Below are 16,882 nucleotides of genomic sequence, written 5' to 3'. Positions count from 1 at the left end.
CCTGCATGAGAGGGGGAATCTCAAGAGGATGTTCAGCTAAGTGCTCTGTGTCACCATACGCAACACACACACACACACACACATCCCATGCACATACACAAAGACAGGACTTTTTACCACCCACTGCCTCGTGACTGCTAGATTCCTTGGGCCTGAAGTAGCTCCAAGTCCTCAGCTTGCAGATTGCTTTACTCGAGTATATGACTAGCTAATCACATTATTAGTGTTGCTATTAATACAATGTCTGGTAACATATCCCCATTTATGGATGATTTGTATCCTGTTTACTTTTTGTGCTTTGAAACGACACAGACCCTTCTTTCCTGCACTTCTTCCTTCTCCCTCTTCTCATCCCAGATGCATTCTGTAGTGCGTTGGCTTTTGTAGAAGTGCTCACACAGTCCAAAGTAGCCAGTAGCTTATTTTATTTGTGCAGTCTAGCAACCCAGCACATGGTCTACAGGCCCATGATGATGCTACCTCGCTGAACCTAAGCTAGGCTGGGTCTGTTAAGTGGATGGGAAGTTGCCTAGGACCAGAAAGTAAGTTTTGTCAAGGTCCATCATGGAATAATGCAGTAAATACATTAAGGTGTGCTCAGTTATATACTACTATCAATAAATATTACTAAATTGAGCTGCCACACAAATTCATGAGCTTATAGTGTTGGTACTAGTTTGCTTTCATATGGATTCCAACAACAGAATATTGACTTTATTAAATAAACCCTCCTCATATGGAAACTCTAGCCCATTCTTTACCAACTTAGTGTGCAGCTGGAACAGATGGGAGTTGTCCAACTTAGTGTACAACTTAGTGTGCAGCTGGAGCAGATGGGAGTTGTCATCCAAAACATCTGGGGGACATCAGGTTGGTGAAAGCTGCTCTAGGCCATGTTTCCCAACTGGAATTCCATTATCAAAAGTGTTTCAAGCACACTATGGTTCAGTTACTAATACTGCTATTTCTCCTATGCTGCAGAACAGGCATGTCACCGGCTGGGCTACTTATGTTGTCCTAACCAGTGTCATTTGGGGACCGTAGAGGAAACAGCTCTCCCTCTATGTTCAAATGTTAGGGTTTGTGTCATATAACTTAGATATAATCTGTGGATCTGAATAATGGGCACTCTTTTACTAGAGTCCTTTGCCTTTTGAATGGAATGTCAAGGAAAATCATTATGTCATAACACACCATTACAAAATGAGACACAGAATGTGATCCCCACCCCACAAACGAAGCAGCAAAGAGCAAAATAAACTGTAATGCAACAGGATTGTGTTTCGGTGGGAGGGTAAGGGTGAGTTCATCCCCTGAATTCTGCTTAGGGACTATGGCTGGCTATATTGCTAGCCTATGCAGGGACTGAGGGGATTCCTGCACAAAGCAGACTGGGAGAACTGAGCCAGGAAATTCCAGGGCCAGGGATTATTTTTCAGAAAATGAAACAATAACAATAAAATACAAGAATCTAAAACAATGCCATTAAGGGAAATTAAACTCATTCCAAACAAAGAAAAGATCTGAAGGGAGACAGTCAGAAACCTAAATGATGATCAGGGGTTGACTTGACTTGTGCATTTTCCTTTATGAACTGAAAAAAAGTCTCACCTCTCAAGTCCCCAAAGCACTGGAAAACATTCTCAAACAGAGTGCAGTGGGAAAAGTCATAAGCCAAGCAGATATTAGTATAACTGGCAAGAAGTGGGTAGTAGCTGAAAGCATCCAATGGAGGAGGAGTTAGGTAGGATAAGCTGAGATAATGTCTCCTTATTAATTATAATGTGCATGGAGCTTTTTAAAGTGCAAAGACTGATTCACAGCCTTGTTGTTACAACCATTTTTGAAGTAGGTCACTGTTGTTTTCACTCCCAAGGAAGGGGGAAAGTGCCTGGGCAATGGAGATTTGCCTGTGGGTGCCTCAGAAGATGTTCTTTCTGGTCTCCTAAGCCTAGCAGCTGTCTCTCCACTGTGACCGTCTGAGACAATGTAGTAGTGGGGGTTGAGAAGTAAGCAATGGTGTGTGTTTGCTGGCACATTCATATCCGCATCCTAGGGGCATGGGGGCATGGTGTTAAGGCTCTGTGGGTGAAACAGTGCTGGCCCTGTTCCATCTCCTGGAATCTGCAAATATGCAGACCCTTACTCAGCTCCACTTTGCCATGGCCATGCCAGATCATGTTTCAGCTAGGCAAGAACCCTGTACAGTCACTTACAACCACACACACACACACACACACACACACACACACACACACACATATACATACATCATCTGTTGCTGCTTCTACTGTGCAGGGTACTCACAGCCAGCCCATTTCCGTATCAGGTTTTGATCATGGTGGGGGGAGAGGGGAAGCTGCAAGACTCCTGTAGTCATGTGGCAGCCAAGGAGGGAGAGGAATCTCATTCATTGTCCCAGTGATGGAGAGGCCGGTCTACTGTGATCCCTTAAACCAGCATGGCCACACTGATTGTTGAGACCACTCCAGGCTGATCTATTTATCCCCCTCTACCCCTGTCTCTTTTTGTTTAAATGTGCATCAATGCCTTATGTCACATACAGTGGTACCTCGGGTTACAGACGCTTCAGGTTACAGACTCTGCTAACCCGGAAATAGTACCTCGGGTTAAGAACTTTACTTCAGGATGAGAATAGAAATCGGGCGGTGGTGCAGCGGCAGCAGGAGGCCCCATTAGCTAAAGTGGTACCTCAGGTTAAGAACAGTTTCAGGCTAAGAACGGACCTCCAGAACAAATTAAATTCTTAACCCGAGGTACCACTGTATTCTTTGCTCCCCACTCACCTGCCCACTGCTTCCTTGATGCCTAGGAAAGATCTCCCAATATTGGCCTCTAATCCCATAACCACATTGTCTATCCTTTCTGACCCTTTTGTTATCTGTCTTTCTGTTGTCTCAGGGATGTGACACCCTCCCTACTTTTTATCTTTTAATTCCTCTTTGAAAATCTACCTTTTCCTTCCCAGGTTTTCACTGCTTTGACCTCTCCTTTCTTTGTATTTGTATCCTTCTCTAATGCCAAGGTGCATGGATGCAGGTGATATACCAATGAGTCCCTGCTTATTTTGGTTGCTCCATTATTCCCCATGGCAGCAGTAGATACCAAGTGCACAACTGAAGGCCCTTAAAGCAAAGAGATTTCAGGTGACCTAGAGCAGGCCAGGAGCAGGTGCATATAAAGGGGTAGGGAGCTGAAATGATTCCCCAGGTTTTTCAACACGCAGCTGCAATCCGACTGCATCCTGCCATCACTCCATTACACAGAATCACATCCTTAACTATCCGTACTGTTATTAAAAGATTAGATTTAATATATCCTCCCTCAAATTATAGTTCACCTGAGTAGATAATTAAAAGACTATTAAGGAAGATATGTTTTCATGTGTTTTCACACCTACTTCTCTTGTGATAGCAGGACTGCAAAAAAAATGTTTGCAAAACAGCTCCCATTTTTTATTTTGGCAGTGCAGTAATTGCTGCTTGTCATGGCTATCCATAGGGACTTCACTTTTTTAATGATAATGACATTTCTCGGGAAACGTGAGCCAGAAGACCAGAAAGCACTATTTGGGTGACTCAAGGCTCCGTCAGATTGCCTATTTATTGAGCGCATATCTGAATTTGTGCAAAGAGGTCAGAGTGCTTTAGTGAGCACTCGTTCTGCTTTATTTGTAGGGAGTTAATACATTGCACATCCCTCCTGAATCATCCTGATATGCTTTGGGGATGTTTGATTGTCTTCCTGTTATTCGTTCATCTGTACTTTCATTTCTCCACCATTTTTCTAGCAACACACACACAGAGACACACACAGACGGGGGGTGGGGGGTGGGAGAGCACCATGTAAAGTACTCTTTTATATAGAAGCTATAAAGGTAGTTTGTGCCCCCAAAGAGCTGAGAATCTTACATGATGACAAGACACAAGAGGAGGGAGGAACAGACAAAAGAGTGGGCTGGCCCTGTGGGAGGAAAACTCCTTGCAAAGGTTCTCATTATCAGATGAAGATGGCTCCCATGCTTGCCGCTAATAATAAAAGCTGCTTCTAAAAAATATGGTTGTGTAAGTGCAGTAGGCCTGTGCGGCCTTCTCCTACTCCCTTCACATCAGAAGGCTGTCAGTCAGTCTCCAGGAAAGGTCTCGTGTGGATTTCCGTATTTCTAATTTGCTTGAAGGGCTCTTGGGGAAGAGGGAGCAACACAGATCCTTGCAGGCTGCTCTTCGCTGCTCAGTGCAGAATGGCAACCAATAATCAGCTTCCTGGCAATAATGAGCCAAAGTCATGACTAGCCAATTGCCATTACCAGTAGCATCTGTGCAGGGGCACCGACTTGCCCTCACATTGAGGGGGCCTGGCGTTGCGTGATGTCATATGCCAAGGGGGCCTGGAGATGCCAGGGGTTGAACCTGGAACATTCTGCCTGCAAACTAGTTACTTTTCTGTTGCGCTACAACCTTCCCTGTGTATCCCATCTGGAGAAAGGTGGACTAGAAATGTGATAGATAAATAAATAAATAACCACCTCCAGTAAACAGCCAACATAATCTGTATCACTGAGTGGAGCTAGTTATTGAAGATGCATCCTGATGTAAACATCTGCATGGTGTTAAGACCAGTGCTGTTGCTGCTGGTTTGTCTCATTTGACACTCTTTATAAGCCGTTGTAAGACTGTGAAAGGCAATAATGGGCAACTGATACTGACCCCATGTGATTGTATGATGTTGCTAATTTCCCTGAAATATTAGCATGAAGAAGTCCTGCTTCACTTCATCCAATAATCCCAGAACAGATGAGGAAAGTTGCCCATGCCATAGGCCTGTGATATGGTCCTCCTGTGCTGGATCCAGCTGGAAAACTATTTACAGAGTCACCTTCATTGTCCAATAGCAGTTAATACTGGGAGGACCAACCCTATCATTAGGCAGGGTGAGGTAAGCACCTTAGATGCCAGATACTGACAAGATGGGCGACAGCATTCCCTAGCTGTTTTTCCTGCATTCACCCCAGAACCACCACTATCCCATTCTATTGCCTCACAGCTTGCTCCCCTGCCCCAAAATCAGACATGCTGCTTCAGATGCTCTGGAGGACTTAATCCTGTATCTCATGTTGAAGTAACTGCCAATACAGTCAGCTTTCCTATGTGGAACAAGGAGAGAGCACCATCTTGTCCTTTGTTTCAGGCAGCAAAATGCATTAGGCCTGAAGGCTGGCCAAGGGTCCTGGTAGTAGCCCTGCTAACTGTTAAGCACATTTCAAGACTAAGTTGGGTAGCTTCTCCAACCTCTCCCCCCCACCCCACATCTAAGAACATGGGAGGATGGCTTCAAGAATTAAAGAAGGATACAGTTAACATAGGGACGCGGGTGGCGCTGTGGGTTAAACCACAGAGCCTAGGACTTGCCGATCAGAAGGTTGGCGGTTCGAATCCCCGCGACAGGGTGAGCTCCGGTTGCTCGGTCCCTGCTCCTGCCCACCTAGCAGTTCAAAAGCATGTCAAAGTGCAAGTAGATAAATAGGTACTGCTCTGGCAGGAAGGTACCGTATACGGCATTTCTGTGCGCTGCTCTGGTTCGCCAGAAGCGGCTTAGTCATACTGGCCACATGACCTGGAAGCTGTACGCCGGCTCCCTCGGCCAATAAAGCGAGATGAGCGCCAGAACCCCAGAGTCGGCCACGACTGGACCTAATGGTCAGGGGTCTCTTTACCTTTACCTTTACAGTTAACATAGTTCCATTTAAGCAGAGTTTCTATCTTGTTGGCATCCATCTGTCTCAGGAGGCAATGGAAGAATGTGCCTTAGGGGGTAAAGTCAAACCACTGCAGAGTTACAGTGCTATTTTTCTGAGGAAAGGTGGAGGCACTCATCAAGAACACGTGCCTCATTCTCTTAGAATGGCAATGGTGCCCACCTGAGAGGTGCTGGAACTGAGTTCTGGTTGAAAAAAATGCCCTTGTTATAGCACCTGCTGTGGCTGTAGAGACTGATACAGGAGAGACATGGTTTTTTTGCAGATGGGCTAGATGAAGGCATCCAGTTTTGCTATCACGTACACAGAAAAATGCTCATGCTCACTTTGCTCTTAACTATTGAGTTGACTTTGTCTTTGGCGGTTTCTATTTCTGCCACCAAGATCAGGAAAAAGATGACCACTGCTTGAAACCAGCACAAGAAGCTCCACAGAAGAGGTAGTGAAGACATGAAGCCCATCACAGAAACATCTTCAGATGTCCTTGTGTGCTGTGCACTACATTGATTGAGCCAGTAGAGTTCCTGTAATGAAGCTAATGGAAAAGGCAGCAAGATTACTGAGATTTCTCATTTTTGGAACGAAAGCAGGAATATTCCTCCTGTCGTCTTGCTTCCCTTATTAAGGTAACATTATTGTGCATTACGGTACCATCTTCCCTAAAGTGCCTGAAGACATCCTGTCAGGAAGAGATGCTTTACATGTCGAAGCTGTTGGCGGGCTTTGTTTTTTTGCTTATCCTGTTTAATGCCAAGAGGCACATATAATACAGAGAATTCGTTCGGAGCCCAGATCAAATATCAGCCGTTGTGGTGCCAGGCTTCAGCTCTGTGATGAGAGGGGAAGTAATTGGATCAAGGTGTTCCACCTGAGGCAAGCAAATAAGCCCCCTGGGTCCGCAGACTCTGAAAACAGCTGTTGACTAGGGGGGCAGTCAAACAGCAGCGGGTCACCTGGGCATCCTTTCATTAAGATGGTAATTGAAAACCAGTTCACAACAATGGAGTCAGTGTAACTGCCTGCCCACGCACAATTCCACAGAGGAATATGCAGATTCCAGGGATGGCGCTGCAGCCACATTCCAAGGCTTTTGTCTCAAAAACATCTGGAGACTGTTCAGAATGCCTTCTGCCTAGGTTACTGTCAGGGAACTGCCATCGGAGCCAAGAGTGGAGGTAAGGCTCCCCAACGATGCAGGAGAAGGGACCAGCAGGGAGAGAGAGAACACTTCCTTTGGGGAAGGAAATCAGCGTGACACCAGGAAGAAAGGGGAGCAGGGAAGGACTTCGGAGAGATGGCTCCAAGACTCTTCCACAGAGACCAGCGGGGAGAGCCCAGGACCTCCGCTGGCCACGCCCACTCTGCGCAGAAGACTTCCGCGCAGGGAGGCTAGGCGGAGACTTGGCGTCAAAGAGCTTTTATGTTGGAAGAAGTTCAGGAAACGCCCATTGACGGATTCTGCCAGTGACTGACACAGCCACGGAGAAAGGGCTGTCCAGCCAGGGAAAGGTTTAGCCAGACAACGTTGCCTAGAGCAGCAGCCCCCTTACGCACGAGCAACCCCCAATTCCCTTTACAGTTACATATGGTGGAAGCGAGCAACTCCAATAAGAAAGTGTGTGCGTGTGTGTGTCAAAAAAAACAACACACCCAAAAAACTCAGAATAGAAGAAAGTGTGCTTCATTCATCAGATCAATCGCATCCAGAAGCTCTGCTCCCAGGGGTGTTTCCTAATCTGGCAGACTCCAAATGGCAAGTAATTGGTTAGACACCAAGCAAGTACCCAAGCTGAAGACAGACAATAGCTTTTAATGGTAGGTCTACAGTTACGTAGTTACAGCACATGAGCCCTGACATTTCCAGCTAGCAGTATTTCATGCCGTAGGGGTGAACCCAGCCCAAGCTTTAGAAAGCGGCTGCCAGTCAGAGCAGGGAGAAGATCAGACAAGATAATGTTGGGGTACTTGGAGGAGGAGGCGGAGGAGGAGGAGGAGACACCAATAGATAAATGGATGAGTTGCTACTGCTGCAATGGGTAAAGTGGTATTTTGTGAATTGTTATGAGTCGCTGCTTTGTTGTATTTTGAGGCCTGTGCTATTTTAGGGATGATGTGCATTCTTTTTACCTTACCGGACTTTGTTGTTAAGAGCCGCCTTATTAAATAAGCATGAAGCAATTCCTTTTCTCCTGCTGTCATTTCTGTCAAAGAGTTTTGTCGCTTTTTTAAAGCTCCAGAAATCTCGCAGAATTTGTTTGATGAAAGAAGGCTGGGGGTGGACCAGGGTGGGACACGTGCCAAATGTGCAAACCATATGCAATGGCTCAACTGCTAATGTGCTTCCTCTATAACTCCAGTATTTTCTTCAAGGGTCACAGCCCAGCATCTCCCCTGCCTGAAATCTTGGGGAGTTGCTGCTGGTCAATGTAGACAGCACTGAACTAGAAGGAACAATGGTTGGTTCAGTATAAGGCACCGTATGGTGTTCCTTGGGATGCGGGTGGCACTGTGGTCTAAACCACAGAGCCTAGAACTTGCCGATAAGAAGGTCGGCGGTTCGAATCCCCACGACGGGGTGAGCTCCCGTTGTTCTGTCCCAGCTCCTGCCAACCTAGCAGTTCAAAAGCACATCAAAGTACAAGTAGATAAATAGGTACCGCTCCAGCGGGAAGGTAAACGGCGTTTCTGTGCACTGCTCTGGTTTGCCAGAAGCGGCTTAGTCATGCTGGCCACATGACCCAGAAAAACTGTCTGTGGACAAACGTCGGCTCCCTTGGCCAGGAAAGCGAGATAAGCGCCGCAACCCGAGTCATTCACAACTGCTCTTAACTGTCAGGGGTCCTTTACCTTTATGGTGTTCCTTTTATTAGCACAATTTTCTCCCCTCAGTTCTGCTTCTTCTTCCATCCTGGTTTAGGTACTTCTCAGGGGCCATACGGTGAGCAAGATGATGTCACAAGAGTCTGTAGGCAATTAGATTTGAAATGTGATGATGTCACAGAGGGCAATTGAGAGCAATTCAACCCTTATGGCAAAGAGTGATGGGAAGTCTTAAGTTGTTTAAACTCAGCTCTGGTACACACACACACACCACCTTCTTTGAGGAAGAAACTCGTTTTAATTACTAGTCAAACACCTCAAATAATCCAGGCAGATGCTTCCCTTTTATGCAAATTGGCACATAGCTTTACCATTGTGCCAGTGTTCTAATTACAGTCTAGCCAATGATCCTACTGGGCACACCGCTCGCGCGCGCTCTCTCTCTCTCTCTCTCTCTCCCTCTGTTACTGTATATATTTTATCTCGCCCAGAATCTTCTTGCTTCTTTTTGTCATCTTTTTTTCTGTAGATCTGCCTGCATGCTTGGCAAATGCACTGGAGTACAGGACATCTGAGTACAGGACGGATTATGGGCAATTCTAGCTAAGCTTCCTCAAAGCTTACAGATGGTTTTCAAAACCTCTAATTCTCCAAACGAACTGGACTCTGTCCATTGCTGAAAGTGTCTTCCTGACATTAATGGTTTTTTTTCTGATTTTGAACCACCCCTCAACAAACAAAATAAGAATCAAAGCAAGGTGATTAAGGTCTTCTTTGTGGTATACAGTTTTTGCACTCTGGGAGTTTCTCCTCACTGAAGGATTCAAATTATGTTGGTTTAGTTTCTCCAATGTTTAAATACGCAAGCTGATCACCCTCTCCGTTAACCTACTGCTAAGCAGAAACTTAGTTGGAAATGCCTTGCAGGCTGCAAACTGGCAAACTAAGCCAACTTATACAGCTGTTGTTATCTAGCTATAAGCAGGACCGGGTGCCTTCTGTAATCACAATTCTGCACTAAGGTAAATTATATGATAAAAGATATATTCTGAAACCTGTATAAATTTTGCAATTTTGCAAGGCTTCCATTGTTTGCACGATTCCGTCTCCCTTTTTCTGTTTTACTTTTACTATTTCATACAGTCTATTTCTGTTTCTGCTGCTCTTTAGGAGGGGCAAGGTGCATGCGGGGCGTATAAGAAAGAGGCAGATTTAGGGGAGCAGAACCAGTTGCACTTGGGTGTGGAGCCTCGGGGCCAAGGCAGGGGGCACCACAGCTATGATTTGGAATGAAGCACAAAAGGCATCACACAGGGTGTCACTGTCATTTGAGAGCCCAAGCTCTGCCCCTGGAGAAGCCCTGCTCTGTGACTAATGGAAATTGTATTTAGTAACTTATATGGGCTTTTGAGTAGAGATGTCACTATTTCATACGTCCTTGGCCCAGAATATTTAGCTAGCTGAATACAGTAACTACTGAATAATAGTAACTACTGGCTTCTTGCTTTGAAAGCAGTCACTGCAATATTTATGCTACCATCAGTACCGTACTGATGCACAGAGTATTGTTGTACTGGTTACAAGAGCTAGCAGGTAACATTACGATTCCCTATCCGTTTTTGACTTAGTGCAGGAATATCCTAGCCAGCTTTTATGTTGTTAGACAGAAATCAAATAGAATGTTCCTTCCAGCATTTCAGCAATGTATTTCAGCAATATAGCTGCTTTCATTCAACAGAAGACACCCCAAGGTTGCCAATTGCCACCCTGTAAAAAATGTGTTTGCATGGTGTTTAAGGTAGCGGAACTGCACCAGGCTCTTTACAATTGCTCATATACTGATCAATCAAGCAACCCAGAAAACATACAGTCTTCTTCTAAAGCATTGCCAAAGGGTCAGAACAGACTGGTAATTTAAAATAACTACCAGGTTGTATGGTTATAAAACCTTAAATGGCTCAGGACTGCAATACCTCAAGGACTGCCTCTCCCCATATGAACTGACCATGTAATCATCATCTAAGGCCTTTTTTAGTGTGTCTCCTCTGCAAGAGGTCTGGAGGGTGGCAACACAAGAATGGGACATTTTTCTGGTGGCTCCCCATTTGTGGAATGCTCTCCCCAAAGAGGCTCGTATGACACCTTCATTATATATCTTTAGGTGCCAGGTGAAAACTTTTCTATTTAACCAGGTCTTTGGCTGATTAACATTCTACATCCTTTAAAATGTCTTTGTGGGAGAGGGGTTATTGGTTGGTTGGTTGTTTTTATTATGTATTTTGTGTTCTCATTTTGTATTTTTATGCTGTGAACCACCCTATAATCTTCAGAAGAAATTTAAATAACAGCAACTACCGGTATGTATCTGCACCCCTGCTCACTTCACTTCGCTCACTGGCTGTCCCCCTCACCACTACCAGACCTCAATTACTATTACTATTCTTAGATATTAGCATTATTTTTCACACAGTGTTGCTTCACTAGATTGGAACCTCAGCAGGCATTCTCCCATGAACCCTCATTTCAATAAACTGGTGCCAGAGTTGCAGGACCTATTATTTGCCCGTAATGGAAAGTGGTGTTTGGACTCATATGGGAGTATCAGGAGTACCCCCAAGTTATCTACTCCCTCCTTCAGAGGGAGTGTGTCCTGAACCCCTGGCCTACCTGGCAGTAAGTCGGTATGTCCCCAGTCCAGGGTCAATCCACATGCCCAAAGTCCAGTCCAAAGCAGAGTCCCACAGAGATCCTGGTGCATCCAAGCTGAGGTCCATCAAACATGGGCAGGTGAGCAGACACAGCACGGTGCTTCCCTTTTGTACTTTGCATGCTGATTGCAGCATCTGGGCTTGACAAGGCACATGACCCTCACCTGCTCCAAGCCTGCCCCAGCTGAGAAATCACACACTTCCTCCCAGAGCCAGCGAGCCCCACCTGGCCAGCTAGAGAGCTGGGCTGTGGGCCCTTGCCTACCTGAGTCTCATAGAGTGCCTCTCCCACTGCTCCCTATGCCTCAGAGTCCACCGTGTTCATGAAGATGGGGGCCACTCTGGTGATGGGTTCTGCTGCTCTGGCTCCTGTGCACAGACCCCCATCCCCTCGTCATCCTCTGTCACCCTGTACTTCCTACACCAACCTCTCCTTCCCCATCCCCAGCTTGCCCTGCTGTGTCCCAGTCCTGGCCACACCCCTTGCCAGGATCCTCTTCCTCCTCCCTGTAGTCCTGCCAGTTCATAACAGAATGTATCTCCATCAAAAGCAGACAACCTCCCAGGCATCCAGTCTTGGGAGCCACCCACCAATAGTGCCGCAGTCTTATCTGGATTTAGCTTTAGTTTGTTGACTCTCATCCAATGAACTGAGGCAGTACAATGTTCCCGCACATCCACTGCCACACCTGCCTGTGTAAAGCAGAGGTAGAGCTGTGTGTCACCAGCCAAATCTGTACTATCCCACTAAGCCCCTTAACATTTCACCCATTTCAAACACCCATACTCCTCCCATGATTACATCCCTTCCTTCTGGCTATTTTCTCTCTGCTTTCCCACTCACTGTTTAAGGTGTTCAGCTTGTCTTCTTTTTCTTTTGAATGCAGTGCATTTTTAGATATTCTAGGGGGTGTTTTGCTGCCATCCAGAATTCTGGAATTTCCATTGTTGCTCAGTCAGTGTCTGATGGTCTAGCTTTCAATGAGATTTCAACCAACATCATGTCGTTGTGACAATCTGTATCATTTCGAGACCCTGCAGAAAAAGCAAACGCCATCGCAAGGCTGGAGGAATGGGAAGTCTCTGCAAATCAATATGTAGAAGTGACACCCGAGAAAACGCTGCAGGTCAGAACGCACAAAGAAAATGAACAATACAAAATAGCATGCTCTGTTTTGTAAAGAGTAACCTCCAATCTGGTGTAGCAATTGAGGGATGTTATTTCAAAGTAATACTAAGAAAGCAAAGCCAGGGGATTTGATGTGCAAATGTTTCATGCGCTCCTAAAGCCACAGCTCCTCCCAAGCGGCCTTTGCCAAGAAATACATTACAAGCGGTATGTTAAGTACAAATTGTAAAGTATTTTGTATTGGCTTTGCCATTTCTGATATGACAAGCACTGAGAGTAAAAACTGAATGCCAGGAAATCCTTCACCCTGCTCACAGTTAGTTGGCTCAGGCCTAGCTCTTGCTGAGAGGCCAAGCTTCTACCAGGGTCATGCCATTTTAGACTCCTGGTTGGGGCTCATGTAATGGAGTCCCCCCAAACAGAACAGGCACAAAAGATTCCTATACATAGAAAACTACTGTGCCAGGTAGAAGGTGAAAGGTATGATCTTTCTCCTTCATATCTAGTTGCAGGGAGCTGGATCAGGCCGAAGGCCCATCTAGTCCTGCAATCTGTTTCACACATTGGCTACCCAGCAGCTAGTATACAGGGAGTGTGAGGTGGGGTTTGTTTCTCTTTTTTTTGCACAAAGTAATGCACTATTTATATAGGTTAACAACATTCATATATTACTCAAATTAAAGACTGCTAAGTGCTTTACAAAAGACAATCTAAAATATTCATTAAAAGTAGCAACGCAAGCTAACATCGAAACAAGTTACATAAAATGTAAATACAACTTTTAAAATACAAATATTTAAAAATATAAAATAAAAACAGCAATTTAAAAACTATTATACTTACTAAAATTGCATGTTAAAATTGTATGCTAGAATTACATATCTGCTATAATGATATGTGAGCTCCAACCTTTATACCCCAGACAGCGGTTTTCCTGCTTTGATTTTATTTTATTTTGCTTAACTTCATATAGGAGGAAGATATTCTTTTCTCTTGCAGGTGTCAAGGAAGTACTTTTTGCTAGGATGAAGCCTTCTGCCTCACTCCAGTGCAACAAAAAGTGAGAATTCATTATGGTGGTTATGTAAATAGGTGCAGGTTCGATTCTTAATGGTTGGGGTTACCCAGTGGCAAGAAACATGTCTAGCCTCACCACAATCCCATTGGTTCCATTGAGTCCAGTTCTTTATCTTGTTCCCTACACATGAAAATGAATGCCACTCATGCCCCCAAATATGAAGTTGGTGCAAATTACAAGGGAAAGGGTCAAGATTAAACTTTGGAAAGAAATTTATGATAGCACAAACTAGTTCATCATGAAACAGACTGCCTTGGAATCTATAGATTTTCTTCAGTAGAGGTTTTTAAGCAGAGGATGAACGACCACCTTGTTTGGATGCTGTAGTCCTGGGTTTCTTGTATCAGGAGTGGTTGGACTAGATTACCTTTGAAATACCTTCCAACTATGTGAATCTTGAAATTTTGCCTTGGCTTGCTTCATATTTTCTAGCAGCTTTGCTATGGTTTTCTTCTGTTCCAGTTGTTATTAGAAGTTCTGTGGTATCTTTCTGGAAACCCAAGCACACCCTGCCTTTCTGAGGCAACAGAAACTGGGAGCCTCTCCTTTTTTGCAAGTAGCTTCTAAGTTGACTTTACCACATGACCCTAAGGCTGTGTACACACTACACCTTTAAATTACATTTGAAACACATTCTTTCCCTCAGTGAATTCTGGGCACTGTAATTCACGTCTCAGAGTTATAATTTCCAGCAGCCCTTAACAAACTACAGTGCCCAGAATTCTTTGAGGAAAAGAATGTGTTTCAAATGTGCTTTAAAGATACAGTGTGTTCACAGCCTGAAAATGAAAATCTCGGAGGTCCATCCTGCCACCCGAACAAATGAGAACAGGGAATAATCATGAGTAGTAAGAAAGGGTAGTAGCGAAAAAGACACAAACCACTTTTAAAACCAGCTTTAGGGGTCATTCCAAAACTGTCCATATCGTCTGTAAATTAATGGAATTCCACTACAGAGAGCACTCATTTTATTCCTCTGTCAGAGTTGAGCCACCCAGTCCTAGAGTTACTCCACATTGATGAAACATTAGCCCAGGACACAAATATGTCTAAACTGACAATCAGGTTTCATAAATGACTTTGAAAACAACAGCATTATAAAATGTCAGTCCCTGAATGAAATCCATTCCCTGATGGGTGCCCTTGCAATCTCCAGTTACCAATCTAGGGGTGAAAGGGAAGCACGGAGGGATGACTACTTGTGGGCTCTTGTGTATAAGAATCATAGCTGTCAACTTTTCCCTTTTCTTGTGAGGAATCCTACTCAGAATAAGGGAATTTCCCTTAAAAAAAAGGGAAACGTTGACAGCTATGATAAGAATGGGGAAACCCTCTCAAGCTCTTGGTGAAAGCTGCCTTCTAGGAAAGCTACTTTACCCAGTGGAGGGCTTTCAACAAAGTTTTTAAAAAATGTGATATTTATGTTCTGGAGTAGGGCAAGTAATAAGGGTTGACCAACTACTTCTTATTTGTTTCATACTTCAAAGATAGCCATGTTGGTCAATAGGGAAAAAAACTCAAATTTCACAGTGTGGTGACATCTTTATTAGGACCAACCAAAATGTCATAAAAGTGAGCAAGGTTTGAGTTCTCCAGAACTTTCCCCCAGGCAAAACAGAGTGGAGAGAAAAAGATGGCATGATGTTAAAGCCACAATATATGCCCTTTGAAACTACCTTAAGAAGGAATACAGGACTTGTGAAGACTTGATTAGATTTTAGCAATTGCTAGGTGTTAAACAGTTTTTCAAGATACACTAAGGTGTACTGGGCCAATGAAACAAAAAATGGCTGATTCCTCATTTAAAACAAACAAACAAACAAACAAACATCCAGTGGTTAATCAGACCTACTTGTTCAATTTCTACAATTCCACTTTTTTTTGCAAAACATATTTAATTTGTTTCAAACTTCCCCTTTATCAGCCTTAGCAGATACGAGTGACTCAGCATTTATTTACTGCAAGTTCATATTTGAGTTATAATTAAGTAAGCAAAGACACAGTCCTATGCACACTTGCCCTCAGAGTATGTTCCCACTGAAAATCAGTGGGTTTTATTATTTCTGGGTTAATATGCATAGGATCGGATTGTAAGCAACCCACATTCCTCTTTTCTACTCTGTTGCACCTAAATTGCAGCAATCAAAACTACTCTGACTTTTCTTCCAGTTCCAGTATGTTGCAACTTCATCCCTGCTCCTTTCTTTCTCACCTTAAAAAAAGCAAGTTTGGAGTAGAAAGCTATTTGGCATCAACTATCTCTTGAGCATCCCTGTGAGTCATTCAAAGGGGTGTGGTCCAAATGAATATTATGCCAATTATCTCAAAACCCAATAAACTTTTGGCTGATATCTGATTCAAGTACAAAATCACATATGTACCAAGCCAATTACAAAGCGTGCACAGATTTCAAATTTTAAAGTAGATGGAAGCAAAGGCCATATGACTTTTTCATATATGGAAATTAATTTCTTGAAACACGCAGGCTCCCTTTGTAAGGCAATGTTGTTTGTACTTTGGTATCTTTACCCAAATATAACAATATTGCACAAGAAAGAACCCTTAGAATGAAAGGATGGCATTCAACAAAGTTTTACTCCGACAAGATTAGGGTTGCCATCTCCCCCAAAGTGAAAATCTTTGTTGTCATACGTCCGGGTTTTCCAGGACATCTTTCCGATTTGGACACCATTTTGATGGTCTGGGAAAACCTGGACATATTACAGCCCTGCAGTAGATACACTGAAGTTTATGAACCTAATGTAGTTGTGTTAAATTTCAAAGCACAGAACTTAGTTGAATGCCACCCAAATATGTTGATGTTCCTACTCATGCAGATTGGATTCTGCTGCTAATACACAACATGCCATACTCATAAACCAGCCCCCCTTCCCTTCAGATAGCATTCTTCAATCTCTCAGCTACTAAAGTGGGTTTTTTTCCAAAATCAAGGTTATTTCGTAATTTTTATTGAGTGCAATTTTCAGTTTTTAGTACAATATTTTTTTGAAAGTTACTGTTACAAACTCTGACAATTTTGACACAATCAACAAGTTGAAAGGGAACGAGGGAAATGTACAAGAAGGCGAAATCCTTTACAGACATCTCATTGGCTATGTACACGGCGGGGCCTCTGTTGGCTGGGACAGTGCATGCTACTGCGGGAGGACTCTTCCTTCCTCTGCTCATCGGGAGGGAGCATGTTCTTGACACGAGGGCTTGGCATCACCCTCAGGAGGTCACAGCTCATCTGCAGGGCATGGCCAGCTTGCCAGCGGAAAACAAGGACAGGTCTGCGGTGGTAAGCTTCGCTGTCAGGGCTGGCCTCTTTCCATGTCCTTCCGGCATCAAACAGTGGCATAAAAGTGTTC

The 16,882-nt window shown here is 44.2% G+C and overlaps 1 protein-coding gene across 10 annotated transcripts in view; it reads right to left on the bottom strand.

The window, feature by feature from the left end:
• Positions 1–16,458: 16,458 nt before the first annotated feature.
• EPHB1 (EPH receptor B1) overlaps positions 16,459–16,882 on the bottom strand; it is a 344,720-nt gene continuing 344,296 nt past the window's right edge. For 8 of the 10 annotated variants that reach the window (XR_014548751.1, XR_014548752.1, XR_014548753.1 and 5 more), the window contains one exon: positions 16,459–16,882. Coding sequence is in view for 5 of the 10 variants with exons in the window: in XM_083616247.1 (XP_083472373.1) it covers positions 16,618–16,882 (265 nt within the window). In the remaining 5 variants the exon portion in view is untranslated. The other 2 variants (XR_014548754.1, XR_014548755.1) reach the window with 1 other exon arrangement.

Source organism: Podarcis filfolensis, assembly GCF_964270895.1.
Source record: "Podarcis filfolensis genome assembly, chromosome: 5".
NCBI classification, from domain to species: Eukaryota; Metazoa; Chordata; class Lepidosauria; order Squamata; family Lacertidae; genus Podarcis; species Podarcis filfolensis.
This window is presented reverse-complemented; position numbering and strand designations above follow the sequence as displayed.